Here is a 20,079-nt window from a genome sequence, read left to right as displayed (position 1 = left end):
CAAAGTACTGGGATGACAGGCGTGAGCCACCATGCCCGGCCTCCTATACCACTTGTGCTCTTTTGATTGGAGCTTTCTAGGAAAGTTCCTCCCAGGCTTCCTTTAGCACCCACTCCTCAGGGTTTTTCCCCTTCATCCTTCACCACTTTCTGTTCATGTCAATTAGCATTCTTCTTCCTCTTATGTGTGCCCAGAGTTTTCTAGAACCGCTTCTCTTCCTCCTTGTGTGCTGCCCTGGGACCTCATCTGGTGCCCGGCATCTGCACCCTTGTCCCCACTCCTGTATGCTGAGCTCTCATGTGGGGGCCTGTGCTTTCCTGTCTCTGATACTTTGACCAACAAGTTTTCTAAATATGAAACACCTCTTCCCGATCCCCATCCTTCTACCCCTGCAAAATTTCTGTGTGTCCAAATCCTATCTATTCTTTAAAATGCCTTTCAAGGTTGTTTTTGAGGTCTTTAATAATCTCCCTGTCTTTTTAATTTTCTTGTCACTTGATCTGTTATTCTCTCATGGCACCTGATATGGTTTGGATGTCTTTACCCTCAGAATCACATGGTGAAATTTGAGCCCCACTGTTGAAGGTAGGGCCTTGTGGAAGGTATTTGGGTCATAGGGGCAGATCCCTCATGAATGGCTGGATGCCCTCCTTGTTGTAATGAGTGAGTACTCACTCTATTTGTCCACACAACAGGTAGTTGGTTAAAGAGCCTGCCACCTCCTCTCGCTCTTGCCATATGACATTCCTGCTCCCCCTTTTCCTTCTGCCATGAATAGAAGCTTCCTGAGGCCTCACCAGAAGCCAAGCAGATGCTGGTGCTATGTGTATACAACCTGTAGAACCATGAGCCAAATAAATCTCATATATATATCTCCCCCAGTCTCAGGTATTTCTTTCTGGCAGTGCAAAACAGGCTAACACAGAATCTTGAGTAGAAAGTCTAGGTCAAAAAATTATAAACGCAAATTCCAGTTTCCGTAACTGTGTGAACCTGAGCAAATATCTTAAACTCCTTGAGACTGACTCCTTAATGTAATTAGGCCTAATAGTACTTTAAATTAGGGTATTAAATTAGGACATAATATAAATTAGGAGTAAAAATAGTATTAATAATGCTGTTGAATACTTTGAGAGAAGTAACAAAGATAAAGCACCAAATAAGTAACATTTCCTGAGTTCTTACCACATGCCAAGTTCTAGGCTAAATGCTTTTTATGTATGTCATTATATATACTTTGAAGGTCTGTCTCCTCCAAATCTTATGTTGAAATGTGATCCCTAGTGTTGGAGGTGGGGCCTAGTGGGAGGTGTTTGGGTCATGGAGGCAGATCCCCCATGAATGGCTTGTGCCATCCCCTCGGTAAAGAGTGAATGCTTGCTCTATTAGTTACCGTGAGATGTGGTGTTAAAAAGAGGCTGGCCTAGGCTTTTAAGATTCATTCATACTATTGTACATAATTGAAGTTCCCTCCTTTCCTCTCTCTTGCTTTCTCTCTTGCCATCTCTCCTTTACTTTCTGTCATGAGTAAAAGCATCCTGAGGTCTTACCAGAAGCAGATGGATGGGCAAGGACAGATACAATGTAGAAGAAAAAAAAAGTGTTCAAAATTATAATCTGTTTTAGCCACCATGCTTCTTGTACAGTCTACAGAACTGTGAGCCAAAATAAACCTCTTTTCCTTATAAATTATCCAGCCTCAGATATTCCTTCATATGAATGCAAAACAGACTAGCATAGTATTCAAACATGCAATAACCCAACCGTTATGGGGCTCTTATCTAAATTACAAGACAACATCTATATTAGAAGTACAAGGGTTTGAATACTAGCCCCAGCACTTATGTTGTGTGACTTTAATCAAACTCCTTAATCTTACTGAAACTTATTTTCCACATCTATGAAATGAAAGTGACAATGGCTCCAGTTTAATCATTGTGAGGGTTAAATTACATAATGCATGAAATGTGTCTAGCTTAATGCCTAGCACATAGAAAGACTCAGTAATGGTAAGTACCATTATTGACCAACAAGTTTTCTAAATACTTTGACACTTTGACCAACAAGTTTTCTAAACATGAAACACCTCTTCATGAAACAAGAAAACTTGTTGGTCAAACTTGTTTCTGATGGTGAGAGTATTAATTTATATGGAATCCTGAGAGGGGACAAAGACACAGGTAAATGTGTGGAATTAAGCCAGTGGATGCATTCATGAATGAAGGTACAGATGTATACACCCTAAGACCTATGACAGGGACCAGGACAACTCTGATCCTATGGCACTGACTAGTCTAGTTTGAAAGAAAATATAAAAAATTAACCATGAGTTGGCAAACTACAATCCATGGGCCAAACCCAGCCTCTAGCCTATTTCTGTAAATAACCTTTATTAGTTTCACACAATCAGGGTGGTTGGTTTAGGTATTTTGTACTACAAAGGCAGGGTTGAGTAGCTGTGACAGAGACCAATACAGACTAAATATTCAAAACTATTTACCACTGGCTCTCTATAGAAAAAGTCTGCTGACTCTTGAAATTAATGACTAATAAAATGAGATGAGTATTAGGATGACATAAAAAAGCATAAGTGAAAGGAAAATGGAGAGGGGGTAGCCAGGGACCGTATCATACAGGACTTACTAACCATGGCAAGCTACTGAAATTACTCTAGATGCAATATAAAGCCTTGGGTAGGTTTTAGCTTTGTATTTGTACTACTTTAGGGGTGTATTTATATTATTTGTTTGGCTTGGTTACTTTTGTTACAAAACACAGCAACCATACAGATAAGAATATAAAATATAATATATATTTTAGCAAACTGTTATAAAATAAGCACCACCCAGGTCAAGAAATAGAACATCATTAGCACCTCAGAAGACTCACACATCCCCTACCACAAGCACAGGCTAGGCCCCTCTTACCTCCTCAAGGTAATTGCTTTCTATATATTCTTTTCCTTGCTTAAAAATCTCACTAATTTTACTAGCATAGTTTATTGTCATCTGGTTCTGATGAATTCTGTTGTCTTTGCATAATATACAACTCAGCAATACTTCTTCCAGGTTTACATCCTACAGAAATGTATGCATATGTGTATCAGGAAACTTATATAAGAAGGTTTGTAGCAACAGTTCAAACTCAAAACAACCCACATTCTCATCAACAGTAGAGTGGATAACTCGATGTGGTATAGGCAGACAATGGAATATTATATAGAAATGAAAATGAATGAACTTCAATTATATGCAACAGTATGAATGAATCTTAAAAGACTGACTATAAGCTTTGGATGGTTTTAAGCTAAGGAGTGGAATAACATGATCCAGTGTATATGTTTAAAGGCTTGTGTGGATGCTGTGCAGAAAGCTGAGTCTACTGGGTAAGAGGAGAAGTGGAGATCTATAAGGAGGCTCCTGCAATATTCCACGTGAGAGATGCTGGTGGCCTGGATAGGGGTGGTGAAAATGGAGATGGAGAAGAGAAGACAGATTTGAGATGTATTCTGAAAGTAGGATTGATATGACTTGCTGATGGACTGTATAGAAATTTTATGGGAAGACAGAATGCATAAAACTCAGATTTTGCCTTGGGCAATGGAGCCATTTGTTGAGATGGAGAAGGGTGAGAAGAGACACTATTTTCAAGGGGTATGTTTAGGTATCTTAAGGTGACTTAAGGTATCAGAACCTAAATGAAAATCTACATAGCTGCATAAGTGGACAGTGTGGGTGATAATCACTATATAATTCCAATTACAAAGACAGGATACCAATGATGGAACAGACTTTGCTTTAGAATAAAGGCCCTTGTCCCCGTCCACAGATCTTCTTTAGCTGGTAATTCTTTTAAATTCATCAACTATTCCTTGAGATGCAGATATGCTTTGGGAGAGTCATTATAAAGCTGTTTATCAACTTAAGACATAGCCTAGGACTGTGTCAGTAAAAAGGAGTTGAATGGAAGGAAAAGGTAGCATTGTTGGCAGTCTTCATCTTGCTTCATCTCAGAAACCTGCAAAACTATCCCTTGAGTATGCCTTCAAGTTGATGCAACCAATCAAACATGTATTGAAGATCTCCGTGTGCCAAGCAGTATACTAGGTTCTTGGGATAAAACAGAGAATAAGATTTAGTCTTTGCTTCTGGTATTTTCAAGTTGCCATTTTGGCTTTATCCCTGAGAGATGCATGCAATTATGTAACGTCTATCTGAAAGGCCAATTGTAAGCAGAGAAATCTTCAGGCAAAACGCTAAATGATATAAGAGGTTCTTGTAAAACAATAAAATTTCAGGTGAAGAATTTCTGAAGCTGCTAAGAACAGTGACTTAACGAAACCAAACCCTTGAATCACCTGAGGGCAACCTGATTTCCATAGTCTCTTTCCAGATCTATTAAGCTATTTATGTAGGATGATTAGGATATTAGGGTAGCAGGAGAGTCCTAGACATTTGGCAAGAGGAGGTCCTAACGAATTTTTTCCTGGTGGCCTTCTTCAGATCTACCTTCACATTTCCCAAAGTAATTCACCCTACTTTTTTGAGTTTTGGATTGTGTCAAGTCAAAATCTGTTTATTCGACCAGGTGTGGTGTCTCATGCCTGTAATCCCAACACTTTGGGAGGCCAGGGCGGGTGTATCACATGAGGCCAGAAGTTTGAGACCAGCCTGGCCAACATAGTGAAACCCTGTCTCTACTAAAAAATACAAAAATTAGCCAGGCATGGTGGTGGGCGCCTGTAGTCCCAACTACTCAGCAGGCTGAGGCAGGAGAATCACTTGAACCTGGGAGGCAGAGGTTGCAGTGAGCCAAGATCATGCCACTGCACTCCAGCCTGGGCGACAGAGTGAGATTCTATCTCAAAACAAAACAAAACAAAATGAAACAACCAAAATCTGCTTAATCTTTCCTAATGAGAATACACTGATACGTTTACTAAAACTACTGGCTTTTAGTTCTTAAAATCTATTTGAAATCATGTTTATATTTATTTTACTTGAATTTTCATTTTGGTGTACATAGTTCTTTTGCCAAAATAAACAGAGGAAGGTTCTCTAAATATTTACTATTATTATAAAGGGGAGGAGAGGTAGAGAAAGATGGCCGAATAGAAAACTTCAGCGATTGTCCCCTCACAGGAACCCCAAACTGAACAACTATCAATGCAAGAAAGCACTTTCATAATAACAAAAAAATTAAGTGAGCAATCACAGTACCTGATTTTAATGTAATATCATGGATAGAGGCATTGAAAAGCTAGGAAAGACAGTCTTGCATTATTTACACCACCCCTCTCCCAGCCCCAGGCAGCACAGCAGAAACAAAGAATCTGTGGGCTTGGGAAAGAGCACAAAATGAGTGTGCAACATTGCATTGGAGCTCAGCGCTGCCCTGTCACAGTGGAACACAGCACAGGAAGAATTCTGCCAGTTCCCACGGAAGGAGCATTTAGGACAGTGCTGGGCCAGAGGGGAATCCTCCACCCCAGAAAGAGGAAACTGAGTCACAGCCAGCTTCACCATTGGCTGACTAAAGTGGCTTGGGGATCAGAATAAATTTAGGTAGCAGTCAGGACACAAGGACTGCAGTCCTTGGGTAAGCCCTGGTGCTACACTGGTCTTGGAGGTTGTGACAGTTAATACTGAATGTCAGTTTGATTGGATTGAAGGATGCAAAGTATTGTTCCTGGGTGTGTCTGTGAGGGTGTTGCCAAAGGAGATTAACATTTGAGTCAATGGACTGGAAAAGGCAGACCCACCCTCAATCTGGATGGGTACCATCTAATCAGCTGCCAGCAAGACCAGGATAAAAGCAGGTAGAAGAACATGGAAGGACTAGACTGGCTGAGTCTTCTGGACTCCATATTTCTCCCATGCTGGATGCTTTCTGCCCTCGAACACCTGACCCCAAGTTCTTCAGCTTTTGGACTCTTGGACCTACACCAGTGATTTGCCAGGGGCTCTCAGGCCTTTGGCCACAGACTGAAGGCTGCACTATCGGCCTACTTTTGAGGTTTTGGGATTCAGACTGCCTTCTGGGTCCTCAGTTTGCAGACGGCCTAATTGTGGGACTTTATCCTGTGATTGTGTGAATCAGTTCTCCTAATAGACTCCCCTTTATATATCATATCTACCCTATTAGTTCTGTCCCTCTAGAGAACCCTGACTGATACAGAGGTGGTAGACTTCAGATGTGACACCAGCTGTGGTGGCCAAGGGTGTGCCGTGTCACTCATCCCCCAATTCCAGGCGGTACAGCTGAGGGACTCTTTACACTTGGAGAAAGGAGAGGGAAGAATACAGAGAGCTTTGTCATGTAACTTGGGTACCAGCTCAGTCACACTAAAATAAAGCACCAAGGAGACTCCTGAACCTCCTGACTCTGTGCCTTTGTTTCTGGACAGTGTTTCTAGACCCACCCTGGACCAGCAGTGAATCCACTGTCCTGATGGGACAAACCCAATTCTGCTGAATAAAGCGGCGTTGGCCTGTAATAAACATCAGCGACAGCCAGGCAGTAGTGACTACAGGTGTGGGGTGAGCCCCAGTACTGTGCTGGGCTACAAGGCTTTACATGTGACCCTGTGCGGTGCCAGCTGTCATGGTCATGAGAGTGGACCGCCTTATCCCTCCCCCAACTCCAGGCAGTCTGGTGCAGAGAGAGACTTCCTTTGCCAGAAAGAGAGGGAAGAGTGAGAGACTTTTTACCTGGTAACCCAGGGAATTCTCCCTCATTTTCCCCAAATCTACCAAAGCTATGTATCAAGGAGTCTGTAAGAGTTGCAGCATTCCAGGGCTTAGGGCACTCCCTAGTGCTAAAATGGCTGCAGTGACCATAGGCTTAAGTCACAACACTCAACCTCTTTTGAATTCTTAGAAAGTCCTCTCAAAAAGGATGGCTAAAAACAAGCCTATACTGTGAAGACTGGAATAAATACCTAACTCTTCGATGCCCAGGTATCAACAAATGTCTACAAGCATCAAGGATGTCCAAGAAAACATTACCTCACCAAATGGACTAAATAAGGCATCAGTGACCAGTCCTGGAGTGATGGAGATATATGACCTCTCAGATAGGGAATTCAAAACAGCTGTCTTGAGGAAGCTCAATGAATTTTTTTTTTTTTTTTTTTTTTTTGAGATGGAGTTTCACTCTTGTTGCCCAGGCTGGAGTGCAATGGCACGATCTTGGCTCACCGCAACCTCCGTCTCCCAGGTTCAAGCCATTCTCCTGCCTCAGCCTCCTGAGTAGCTGGGATTACAGGCATGTGTCACCATGCCTGGCTAATTTTGTATTTTTAGTAGAGACGGAGTTTCCCCATGTTGGTCAGGCTGGTCTCGAACTCCTGACCGCAGGTGATCTGTCTGCCTTGGCGTCCCAAAGTGCTGGGATTACAGACAGGCATGAGCCACTGCGCCCAGCCTTTTTTTTTTTTCCAGAAGGGTTCTCACTCTGTTGCCCAGGCTGGAGTGTAGTGGTGCAATCACAGTTCACTGCAGTCTTGACCTCCTGGGCCTGAATGGTCATACCACTTAAACACTGCAAGTAGTTGGGATCACAGGTGTGTGTGCCACCATGGCCAGCTAATTTATTTTTATTTTTTGTGGAGACAGTCTCCCTATGTTGCCCAAGCTAGCTCAATGCACTTCAAGATAACAAACAGCAGAATTTTATCAGATAAATTTAACAGAGATAAAAATAATTTTTAAAAGTCAAGCAGAAATTCAGGAATTGAAAAACTTAATTGACAAACTAAAAATGTATCAGTCTCTCAATAGCAGAATGGATCAAGCTGAACAAAGAATTAATGAGCATGAAAACAGGCTCTAGGAAAATTCAGTCACAGAAGAAAAAAACAAAAAAATAAAAAGGAATGATGCATATACCTAAAAGATCTAGAAAATAGCCTCAAAAGGACAAATCTAAGTTATTGGCCTTAAAGAGAATGGTGAGACAGAATGAGAGAGGGAGAGAGAGAGAGAGAGAAAAGCGGTGGCAGGGAAGGAGGCAGGGAGATCGGGGTAGATCATTTACTTGAAGAAATAACAACAGGGAACTTTACAAACCTAGAGAAAGATATGAATATCCAGGTATAAGAAAATCGAAGAACAAGCAGATTCAACCCAAATAAGACTACCTTAAGGTATATAGTCATCAAACTCTCAAAGATCAAGGATAAAAAAAGGATCCTAAAGGCACTGAGAGAAAAGAAGTAAAGATAAAGACTTTCCCAGACAAACTAAAGCTGAGAGATTTCATGAAAAATCAGACATATCTTATAAGAAATGCTAAAGGGAGTTCTTCAGTATGAAAGAGAAGGATATTAATGAGCAACAAGAAATCATTTAAATGCATACAACTCACTGGTAAATGTAAGTACACAGACAAATACAGATTACCCTAACACTGTAATTGTGATGTACAAACCACTTACACCTTTGTAGGAAGACAAAAAGAGAAACCTATCAAAAATAATAAGTACAGCAACTTTTTGAGATGAATAGTATAAAAAGATATAAATAGAGGCAACAAAAGTCAAAAAGTGGGGAGGATGAAGTTAAAGTGTAGAGTATTTCCTTTTCTTTTTGCCTGTTTTCTTTGTAATCAGAATGAAGTTGTCATCAGTTTAAAATAAATGATTATAAAGTGTTATTTGCAAGTCTTATGGTAAGCACAAAAAACCTATAATAGATATACAAAATGTTGAAAGCAAGAAATTAAACATACTACCAGAGAAAGCACTTTTTTTTTTTTTTTTTGAGACAGAATCTCATTTTTCACCCAGGCTAGAGAGCAATGGTGCTGTCTCGGCTCACTGCAAGCTCTGTCTCCCAGGTTCACACCATTCTCGTGCCTCAGCCTCCCGAGTAGCTGGGACTACAGGCACCCACAATTCTCCCACCTCAGCCTCCTGGGTAGCTGGGACTACAGACATATGCCACCATGCCCAGCTAATTTTTGTATTTTCAGTAGAGATGGGGTTTCACCATGTTGGCCAGGCTGGTCTTGAACTCCTGGCCTCAAGTGATCCACCTGCTTCAGCTTCCCAAAGTGCTGGGATTACAGTCAGGAGCCACTGTACCCAGCCAGTAAGAAAAATCACTTTTTTTTTTTTTTTAATTTATTTAGATGGAATTTTGCTCTGTCGCCCAGGTTGGAGTGCAGTGGCATGATCTTGGCTCACTGCAAGCTCTGTCTCCCGTGTTCACGCCATTCTCCTGCCTCAGCCTCCTGAGTAGCTGGGACTACAGGTACCCGCCACCATACCTGGCTAATTTTTTGTATTTTTAGTAGAGACGGGGTTTCACCATGTTAGCTAGGATGGTCTCGATCTCCTGACCTCATGATCCGCCCGCCTCGGCCTCCCAAATCACTGGGATTACAGGCATGAGTCACGGCGCCCAGCCAAGAAAAATCACTTTTATACAAAGAAAGGCAAGAAGAAAGGAAGAGAGGACAAACAAAACAATCAGAAAACAAATAACAAAATAGCATAGTAAGTTCTTACCTACTAATAATAACACTGAATGTAAATGGACTAAATTTTCTAATCAAAAGATGTAGAGTGGCCAAATGGATTTAAAAACAAGACTGAACGATATGCTATCTACAAGAAACTCACTTTACCTATAAAGACACATACAGACTGAAATAAAGGGATGGAAAAAGATATCCCATGCAAATAGAAGACAAAAAAAAAGAACAGGAATAGCTATACTTAGATAAAATAGATTTCAAGAGAAAAACTGTAAAAAGAGACAAAGAAAGTCATTATATAATGATAAAGGAGTTAATTCAGCAAGAGGATACAGAAATTATAAATACATACACACCAAATGCTAGAGCACCCATATATATAAAAGCAAATATTATTAGAGGTAAAAAGAGAGATAGACTCCAATACAATAGGTGAGGACATTAACACCCTATTTTCAGCATTGGACAGATCATCTGGAAAGAAAATCAACAAAGAAACACTAGACTTAATCTACTACAGACCAAATGACCCTAACAGACATGTACAGAACATTCTATCGAACACCTGTAAAATACACATTATTTCCTTAGCACATGGAACATTCTCAAGGATAGAACACATGTTAGACCACAAAACAAGTCTCAAAAAATTTTTTAAAAATTGCAATCATGTCAAGTCTCTTTTCTGACCACAATGGAATAAAAATAGATATCAATAGCAAGAGAAACCTTGGAAACTATGCAAACACATGGAAATTAAACAATATGCTCCTGAATGACCATTATGTCAATGAAGAAATTAAAAAGAAAATTTTAAAAATTTCTTGAAACAAAAGAAAATGGGAACACAACACACTAAAACCTATGAGAGACAGCAAACGTAGTACTAAAAGAGGAGTTAATAGTAATAAATGCCTACATCAAAAAAGCAGGGAAACTTTAAATAAACAACTGAATGAGGCAGCTTATAGAATTAGAAAAGCAAAAGTAAACCAAACTCAAAATTTATAGAAGAAAATAAATAGTAAACATCAGAGTAGAAATAAATTAAATTGAGACTAAAAATGTACTACAAAAGATCAACAAGACAAAAAGTCGGTTTTTGAAAAGATAATCAACAAGCTTTTAACCAGACTAACTAAAAAAAGAGAAGACTCAAATAAATAAGATCAGGGATGAAAACGGAGACATTACAACTGATAGTGCAAAAATTCAAAGACTCATTAGAGGCTGTTATGAGTAACTACTATATGCCAATAAATTGGGAAACCTGTCAGAAATGGATAAATTACTAGACACATAAAGCCTACAAAGATATAATCATGAAGAAACAGAAAACTTTAATAGACTATTAATGAATAACAAGACATAAGTAGTAATAAAAAGTCTCCCATTAAAGAAAAGCCCAGGACCTGCTGGGCTTTTTTTACTGCTGAAATTTTACCAAGCATTTTAAAAAAGAACTAATATTAATCCTACTTATATTATTCCAAAAAAAATTGAGGGAACACTTCCAAACTCATACTATGAGGCCAGTGTTACCCTGATACCAAACCCAGACAAAGACACACACACAAAAGCAAACGACAGGCCAATATTTCTGATGAACATAAATGCAAAAAATCTTCAAATACTTGCAAACCATATATAACAACATATTAGAAAGATCATTCATCATGATCAAATGGGATTCATCACCCAGGGATGCAAGGATGGTTCAATATATGCAAATGAATCAATGTGATACATCATATCCACAGAAAAAAGGACAAATCCATATGATCATTTAATTCATGCTGAAAAAGCATTCAATAAAATTCAATATCCTTTCATGGTCAAAAAACTAGTATAGAAGGAACATACCTCAATACAATAAAAGCCGTAAACAACAGGCCCACAGCTAGTATCATACTCAATGGGGAAAAACTGAAAGCCTTTCCTCTAAGATCTGGAGCAAGACCAGGACACCCACTTTCATCACTTTCATTCAACATAGTACTAGAAGCCCTAGCCAGAGCAATTAGACATGAGAAAGAAATAAAGAGCATCCAAATTAGAAAAGAAGTAGTTAAATTATCCTTATTTGCAGATGACAAAATCTTCTATTTAGAAAAACATAAGGACTCCTCCAAAAACCTATCAGAACTGATAAAACAAATTTAGTAAAATTCAAGATACAAAATCAACATATAAAAATTGGTATCATTTCTATGTCCCAACAGCAAATGGGGAAAGGGAAACCCTCATACACTATTGGTAGAAATGCAAATTAGTACAATTACTATAGAGAAAAGTATGGAGGTTCCTCAAAAAACAGAATATTATATGATCCAGAAATCCCACTGCTGGGTATACATCCAAATAAAATAAAGAAAATCAGTATTGCGAAGTGATATTTGCACTCCCTTGTTTATTGCAGCACTATTCACAGTAGCCAAGATATGGAATCAACCTATGTGTCCATCAGCTGATGAATGGATAAAGAAAATATGGTACATACACACAATGAAATATTATTCAGTCACAGAAAAGAATGAAATCCTGTTCTGTTTTGTTTTTTTCAAAAACATGGATGGAGTGGGAGACATTATCTTAAGTGAGGTAAGCCAGGCACGGAAAGATAAATTTAGCATATTCTCACTCATATGTGGGAACTGAAAAAAAAATTGAACTCATGGAGATACAGAGTAGAATGATGATTTCAGGAGGCTATAAAGAGTGGGGATAAAGAGGGGATGGTTAATTGGCACAAAAATACAGTTAGCTAGAAGGAATAAGATCTAGTGTCTGGTAGCACAATAGGGCAACTATAGTTAACAATAATTTATAGTTAACAATATATTTCAAAAGAATTAAAAGAGTGGAACCGGAATGTTGCAAACACAAAGAAATGATCAATGCTTGAGGTGACAGATAACCCAATTACTTTGATTTGATCATTACACATTGTATAATTGTATCAAAATATCACATATATCCCATAAATATGTACAATTATTATGTATCCATAATTATAAATTAAAATATTCTTATTACCTTCTGATAGTTTCCAAGAACATGATTTGTTCCTTTTCCTTAACACACACCCTTTTTTGAAGCTAAAAATATGCATTCTTGGGTTCTATATATAAGAAACATTTCAAGTTGGAATAGCAATGAAAGAGATGATCTATGCAGTGTTGTCTGCAAGCAACTGATCACAACCAGTTACAGATCTATGTGTTCCTTCTCTACTGCCAGTGTTTTACTTGACTGGACTTTGAGGGCAGGGGAATGAGATGATCTAAAACTACAGAGTGTCAGATCAGTCTTCTTGTCCAGCTCTGCCACAAACCTCATTGGAAAGACCATTCAGTGTGTATTTGGGCTTTCCTTCCTCATCAATGTAATGGCAGGAATAGACATACAAGACTCCAACTTGCCCCTTCAGTTCTTTGAAACCGGTGGATTTTAATTTGCTGTGGCTTCCACTGGCCACCAAATTTGGTGCAAAGCTACATGACTTTTCTTACCCCTCATGTCACTCTATTATCTGCTAAAATTTTATTGCTTTATTAGATCTCAAACTTACACCTACTTGATATTTTTACATGTATACTTAGCCTCTTATTTTTTCTTTTAATATTTAGTGTCTGCATTTGATTCAGAAAGATATTTTTCAGCTCTATCAAATTCAGAAGTAGCTTAGAATTAGAAAATTCTTCCTAGCAGGAGTTTGTCTCACCAGCTGCTGTCTCGTAAACCTGTTTAGTAGAGTCATATTTCATAGAGCTGCCTTTTAGATTTTTACTTTGCATGGCTTAATTCCGCTTCTCATTATGTCCCATCTATAGTTTTTTCGATCTGTAACTACACTCCAATCCACTAGAATTCTCAAGCTGAAACAACATTTTATACCCCCCACCCCGATTCATAAAATACATTTTATAGGCAGTTGCAATTTAAGATCAGAGTTGAACCAAAGCCAATGTGAAATCCCTTGGGAGGAGACACCAAACTCAATCACTTGAAACTTAATCTCAATTTTCCCTCTTTTTCTTTCTCTCCTTTCTCTTTCTTCTTCCTTCTTTCCTTCCTTCCTTCCTTCTCTCTTCTTTCTTCTATACACACACTCTTTCATATTTTCAATTACAAACAGAATTGCAAAACATAAGAATCAAACTAGCACTAAAATCAAGGTACTAATTTTGTATGTATATTAAAGTTATATAAATGTTATATGAATAGGTATTTTCTGGAACAGGAGACAGTAGAGCAGTAAGGTATCTACAAACGCATCTGACCCTCTGAGGAGCTCTGCTCAGCCCCCACCTGCCTAATGTGAGCTTAAAAACCTGCCTTGGACAAAGTTGCTTGACCTCTTCTACTGCTCTGCTTTGCTGATGCTTCGATCTGTGTTCAACTTTGCATCTTGGCCCCACTGTTCTCCCACCTCATTAAATGATAACATTGTCTAGTCTTGTATTCCTTAATTTTTTTTTTTTTTTGAGAAATGAATCCAAACATTCTTTCACTTACACTAGTTTCTCATACTGTACAAAAGAAAGAGGAAGATGGTAAGGAGAAAGCAAAGCAGAAAAAGGAAAAGAGAATGAAAAAGAAGAGATAGACTACTCTTGGCATTTCTTCCTTAATATTTATTTTACTTTTGCTTTTTTATTTTTTATCTTATTCATTTTGAATTTTAAATATCTACTTACAGCAGATTAGTTTTAGAATCAGATTAAAATTTTATTTTCCCTTATTACAAACTCATTTTTATTTTCTTTCTTGAGACAAACTGGCAGCCTATATTGCTTATTTTTATTTGCTTTTAAAAGCTGCTATTATTCTTTAGTACCCTGGGATACCAATGTGATGATGTCTCACTGGTTCTTGTAGATAGTTATACTCACAACATGCCTATGGCTTCATGGAAATGAACATTTGCCACAGCTGCATAGGAGCTTACTCAAATGGGTGACACTAAATCTAACTAAAATGACAATCAAAGCTATGGCAAGACTATCAGGCAAATGAGTCAGAAGTTAAAATTATCATTAAAGTTGTAGGGGTCCTTTTAGAATAAAAATTGCTAAATGAATTGTTTTGGAATTTGCAGTAGTTAGAAATGCTAATTTATACAGCAGAGGAAAACATAAATACATAATAGGGCAAATGTGGCTTACTAAAGCTCTTGTAAGCAAAATTTAGGGGCCTTAGCAGACAGTAATACTAATATGACTCAAATTAGAAGTGTATTATAACCTCAAAAGTATCTTAATCTTAAAAAATGAACTTTTAACATCTTTCATGAGAATGCAATAGCCCTGCTATACTCTGCTTTAATGAGACTATACTCAAATATTGTGTTCAGTTCTGGTCACCTCAACTTGAGATGGCACAGACATGTTGAAACATGCGCAGGAGAGGGCGACCAGGTTGGTGAGGGGAACAATAGAAGGAGGTAGCAATGATATACCTGAAAAAGAAATAATAATAAAACCAAGAAGAAATAGAAAAAGTATTTTTAAATATCTGAAAGATTGTCACACAGAAAAGGCAGATTTTTTTCCAAATACTATGTAGAATATAGTCTTCCCATCAACTTGGTCAAATATACCAAAGCTTGACTCAATGAGTAGAAGCTACAGGAAGTTCAATAACGTGAAGAATTGTTAAAGACAGAATTGTCCAAATGTACTAGGCAGTTTAGGAATTAAAGAATTCTCATTATTTGAAGGGCTTGGGCACAGGAGATCCTAAGCAGATGAGATTCTAGCAGATGTTTGTTCAGACTGAGTGACCTTTAAGGAATCCTTTTCAACAATTAAATTCGGCAATACCACAAAATCAAAAGCCATTTGATTCCGACAGCCCTGGACATACTAAAGTAAGGGCCAAAGATTTTAAAGAAAAGATGGATAAAATGAGAATTTAAAATTGCCAATTTCAAATTCTCAAGCTGAGATAAACACATTTCTAATTAAGTAACAAGGTCAATTAAGTTCAAATTTAGAGATTCAAAATCTCCATTTTTGAAATTATGTGGTTAGTTATTCATATGTATAAGGCTGTTAGATAGTCCATTCAAACTTGGCCTCTCATCAATGGGGATACTTTTGGACATTTTGTTAATGACCAGTACATTTTTAGGTCTGTGATTGTCATACTATGATTCCTAATAATTTCATTTGACAAACATACTTTTGACATCATGTTTTGTGTGTGTAAACATCTATGTAAGAATATTATTTTTTCTTTTATCTTCTGCACAGAAGAAGTTACTCTGAAATGTATGAGAAGGCAAAGAAACATAATGACAGTAGGCATATTACTCTGAAAGTCCTAAAGACGATAATAAATATTATCCATCTGGGGATAGAAGGGAGGTAAATGTATAGCTGATGTTTCAGAGAAAAAGAAAGAAAAGCGAGTAAATGTCTTTAGCATTAATCAAAACAACATTTACAAACATTGAGCCAGATCCTCCAAGGACCCTAAATGACCACCAGGACATTAGCTCATTGGGGTGTGTAGTCCCTGGCCACAATGCATTATAGTGGGAAGTCACTGATTGAATAACAAAAAGATTAAAGTGGCTTCGGACCAGGTAGGCTTTCCCACTATGTAGGTTCCCACTGAAATCTGTGCAACTCAAAGAAAGAAATCATATGAATTAAAATAGGGAAGATTACTTAAAGGCAAAAAAAGACTAGCAACACTAAGACTAACCCAAAAGAAAGCTACTACATGAGAGGTGGCAAATGGAGGTCACAATAGGGTAGAATGTATTTGATGATCTCCCATCATTTGGGAGATTCAAATGATGTAAGAAAAACAGTTAAACACAATTTTCCCATGGTAAATATTTTGTCATTTCAGTGAAACTCCAAAATGTGTCATCTGTACAATATTTACTCACTATAAAAATGCTTGTTTTCCAATGGACCTCTTAAAGATGCCATTCATTGATATATCTGTATATTATGACCTGGTCAAAGTACTAGTTTTTAAGCAAGACAGAAACTAATTTCTGAAAACACATAAAGTACAGCTACAATAATATTTTGATCTCTTTCATTAAATCATTATTGAAAATTTCTATTTCAAAAGTTTTTTTCAGGTTGTTTTCATTATCAGTTCAAGATCAAAAGCTGCTTTTTCTACAGAGTTTAGCAGAATGGGCAAATCTTAGGGCATTTAAAAGGATTTCGTATAAGGAACCTTCTCGTTTTAAAACATAATGTAATCATAAATATTAATCATTTTTCTCTTTCTAGATTTCAGATGCAAACATAAAAGCATCAGTATGCTGTTTGATAGAAACAAATAGAAGGCAAGTAATCCAGATAATTAGTGATACTTTTATATTTTAAAGTTAGGAAACGGGTTCAAGGAAAAGAGGATTCAGAGACTTAAAAAGGAGAGTTAATAGTACCAGATATACATTATTTAAATAATACACAAATTAATAGTCTCAAGATAATATGAAAAATTAGTAGCTCAAGGAAATATTATATTTCAAAGATAAGAAATGAAAGATAAAGTTGGTAGTAGTTAAGTTTCATCACAGTAAAAATTTACAAATACCTTCTTCAACATCTGAGATATATTCGCCATCACTGAGCATTTCAGGGGCATTGGCTTTACGAACTGCATGATTTAAGTGAACAATATAAGTGGATGAAAAAATACATACTCTTGATATTACAACAAAACATTTCAATATTCCTGAAAGACATTTTTGCAATGGACTTTCTTCAGGAAACAAACGAAATACACAGTCACTTATAATTATTGTGAACTCAAAGAACATTTCATACCTTCATCATCAGACATATCAAGAACTTCATTCATCGTTTCTGGAACATTCATTTTGTGCTTCTCTGTGACGGTCTAGTAACAAAAAAGCAGTCATTTCAGTGTGAGCAGATTGTACACTTTAGTGGGCCTTTTCATTTATCTCTGAGTTAATCAGTTTCTTGTGGAATGCATGTGTTGAATATCCTGAATCTCCCACATGTAAAATGACATCAAAATTGTTGTCCCTTAGTGGCACAAAGGTTGTCACCATATACAGAACACAGGAGTACACAGTGAAAGAATTCTAGTGGCAAAGTACCAGAGCTTAAAAGATTTAGGTCTCTAATAAAGCTTTTCAAAGGAAAAGAGAAGATTCTGCCCCTCCTACTCCACTGCTGTACTTTTTCATGGTCTCATGAATCTACCACCCCATTCCATGAAAGGTCTTGGCTGAGGACAAGCCAAATGAACTGCAAGAAATATGTGTCTATTACTTGTGCCAAGCTTTCCATCTATTTTGTGTTCTCCTCTTATATGTAATTTTAATTCCTAGGATAAACGAAAACATTAAAATAATATTTACAACAATAATCTTTACAACAATGTGTATGAAAAAATACTTTAAAGGTGATGCATTGGCAGATCATTTTAGCCTTCCCCAAAATCTAAAGAACAGTATATTATGCAGCAAATGCCTACTGCCTCTTTTACTTGCTCTTTAATAGCTTAGATTATATCCATCCAAAAGACACTGTCAGAATCACTGATAAGGAATTCTTAGACCATATCTATCCAAAAGACATTGTTAGCATCACTGGTAAGAAATTCTCAATGACTTTAGTTTAAAAGAGAGTTTTTTTTTTTTTTTTTTTTTTTTAAATTCTCAGCATACGAGACACTAATGGTACAAGAGAAGACACACACATGTTTAAATAAGACAACTGAAAAAAAGCCAGGTTGTTAAAACTAAAAAAAGGTACAAATTCATAGTTTCTTAGAGATAATACTTGGTAATGTGATTTCTACCCCTATCCCCAATTATTGTGTTGAAATAAAGCATTATTTGATGTCTTTTCCAGCATGTAATACTGCAATGGAGCAGTTTTAAAAATAAACTTTTATTTTTAGAAGAGTTTGAGATTTATAGAATAATTGTGAAGATAGTAAAGACAGGTCCTATATACCCTACGCCAAGTTTCCCCTATTATTAAATTCTTTATTAATATTATTATTATTGAGACCAAGTCTCGCTCTGTTGCCCAGGCTGGAGTGCAGTGGCATAATCTCGGCTCACTGCAACCTCTGCCTCCCAGGTTCAAGCAATTCTCCTGCCTCAGCCTCCCGAGTAGCTGAGATTACAGATGTGCATGGCGAAGCCCGGCTAATGTTTGTATTTTTAGTAGAGATGGGTTTTCACCACGTTGGCCAGGCTGGTCTCGAACTCCCAACCTCAGGTGGTCCACCTGCCTCAGCCTCCCAAAGTCCTGGGAATACAGGCATGAGCCACTGTGCCTGGCCTATTATTAAAATCGTTCATTAACATGGAAAATATCACAATTAATGAATCGACATTGATACATTATTATTAAAGTTTATATTTTATTCATTTTTCTTTAGTTTCTGCTTAATGTCCTTTTTATGTTCCAGGATCCCATCGAGGATACTGTATTACATTTAGTTGTGTCTCCTTAGTTTCCTCTGGGCTATGGCAATTTCTTAGACTTTCCTTGTTTTTTTAAAAAAATTAATGTAAAGTTCCAGGTTAAATGTGCAGGATGTGCAGGTTTGTTACATAGGTAAACAAATGTGTGCCATGGTGGTTTGCTGCACCTATCAACCCATCACCTAGGTATTAAGCCCCACATGCATGAGCTATTTATCCTGATGCTCTCCCCCTCCCCGCCCCCAGGCCCTAGTGTGTGTCCTTCCCCTCCCTGTGTCCACGTGGTCTTATTGTTCAGCTCCCACTTATAAGTGAGAACATGTGGTGTATGGTTTTCTGTTCCTCTGTTAGTTTGCTGAGGATAACAGCTTCCAGATCCATCCATGTCCCTGCAAAGGACATGATATCATTCCTTTTTTATGGCTACACAGTATTCCATAGTGTATATGTACCACATTTTCTGTATCCAGTCTATCATTGATGGGCATTTGGGTTGATTCCACATCTTTGCTATTGTGAATAGTGCTGCAATGAACATACACATGCGTGTATCTTTGTAATAAAATAACTTACATTCCTTTGGGTATATACTCCTTAATGGGACTGCTGAGTCAACTGATATTTCTGGGTCTAGGTCTTTGAGGAATTGCCACACTGTCTTACATAATGGTTGAACTAATTTACATGCCCACCAACTGTGTAAAAGCATTCCTATGTCTCCAGCTTCGTCAGCATCTGTTGTTTTTTGCCTTTTAAATAATTGCCATTCTGATTGGTATGAGATGGTATTTCATTGTGGTCTTGATTTGTATTTGACTTTCCTTGTTTTTGATGATCTTGACAGTTTTGCAGTGTACTGGTCAGATATGTCCATCAACTGGGGCTTGTCTCATGGGTTTTCTTTTTTCTTTTCTTTTTTCTTTTTAATGAATAGACTGGGGCTGTATGTTTTAGGGAGGAAGATCATAAAGGAAAAGTGCCATTTCATCACATTGTATCAAGGGTACATACCATCAACGTGACTTATCATTGTTGATGTTGACCTTGATCATATGGCTGAGGCAGGATTTGTCAGGTTTCTCCATTGTAAAGTTATCTATTTCCCCCTGCTTCCATACTGTTTGCTTTGCAAGAAAGTCACTATATTCAGC

The 20,079-nt window shown here is 37.6% G+C and overlaps 1 protein-coding gene across 46 annotated transcripts in view; it reads right to left on the bottom strand.

Annotated features, from left to right (window-relative positions):
- The window catches only part of ANK3 (ankyrin 3), a 701,337-nt gene that overhangs the window by 123,035 nt on the left and 558,223 nt on the right, over positions 1–20,079 (bottom strand). For 39 of the 46 annotated variants that reach the window (XM_074002067.1, XM_005565791.5, XM_005565789.5 and 36 more), the window contains 2 exons: positions 17,286–17,358; positions 17,053–17,115 (listed from right to left, as the gene is read on the bottom strand). In XM_074002067.1, coding sequence (XP_073858168.1) covers positions 17,053–17,115; positions 17,286–17,358 — 136 coding nt within the window. The remainder of the gene's footprint in view (positions 1–17,052; positions 17,116–17,285; positions 17,359–20,079) is intronic. The other 7 variants (XM_074002098.1, XM_074002105.1, XM_074002082.1 and 4 more) reach the window with 1 other exon arrangement.

Source organism: Macaca fascicularis, chromosome 9, assembly GCF_037993035.2.
Source record: "Macaca fascicularis isolate 582-1 chromosome 9, T2T-MFA8v1.1".
Lineage (NCBI taxonomy): Eukaryota > Metazoa > Chordata > Mammalia > Primates > Cercopithecidae > Macaca > Macaca fascicularis.
The sequence above is the reverse complement of the archived record's forward strand: the minus strand, read 5'-3'. Positions and strand labels throughout refer to the sequence as shown.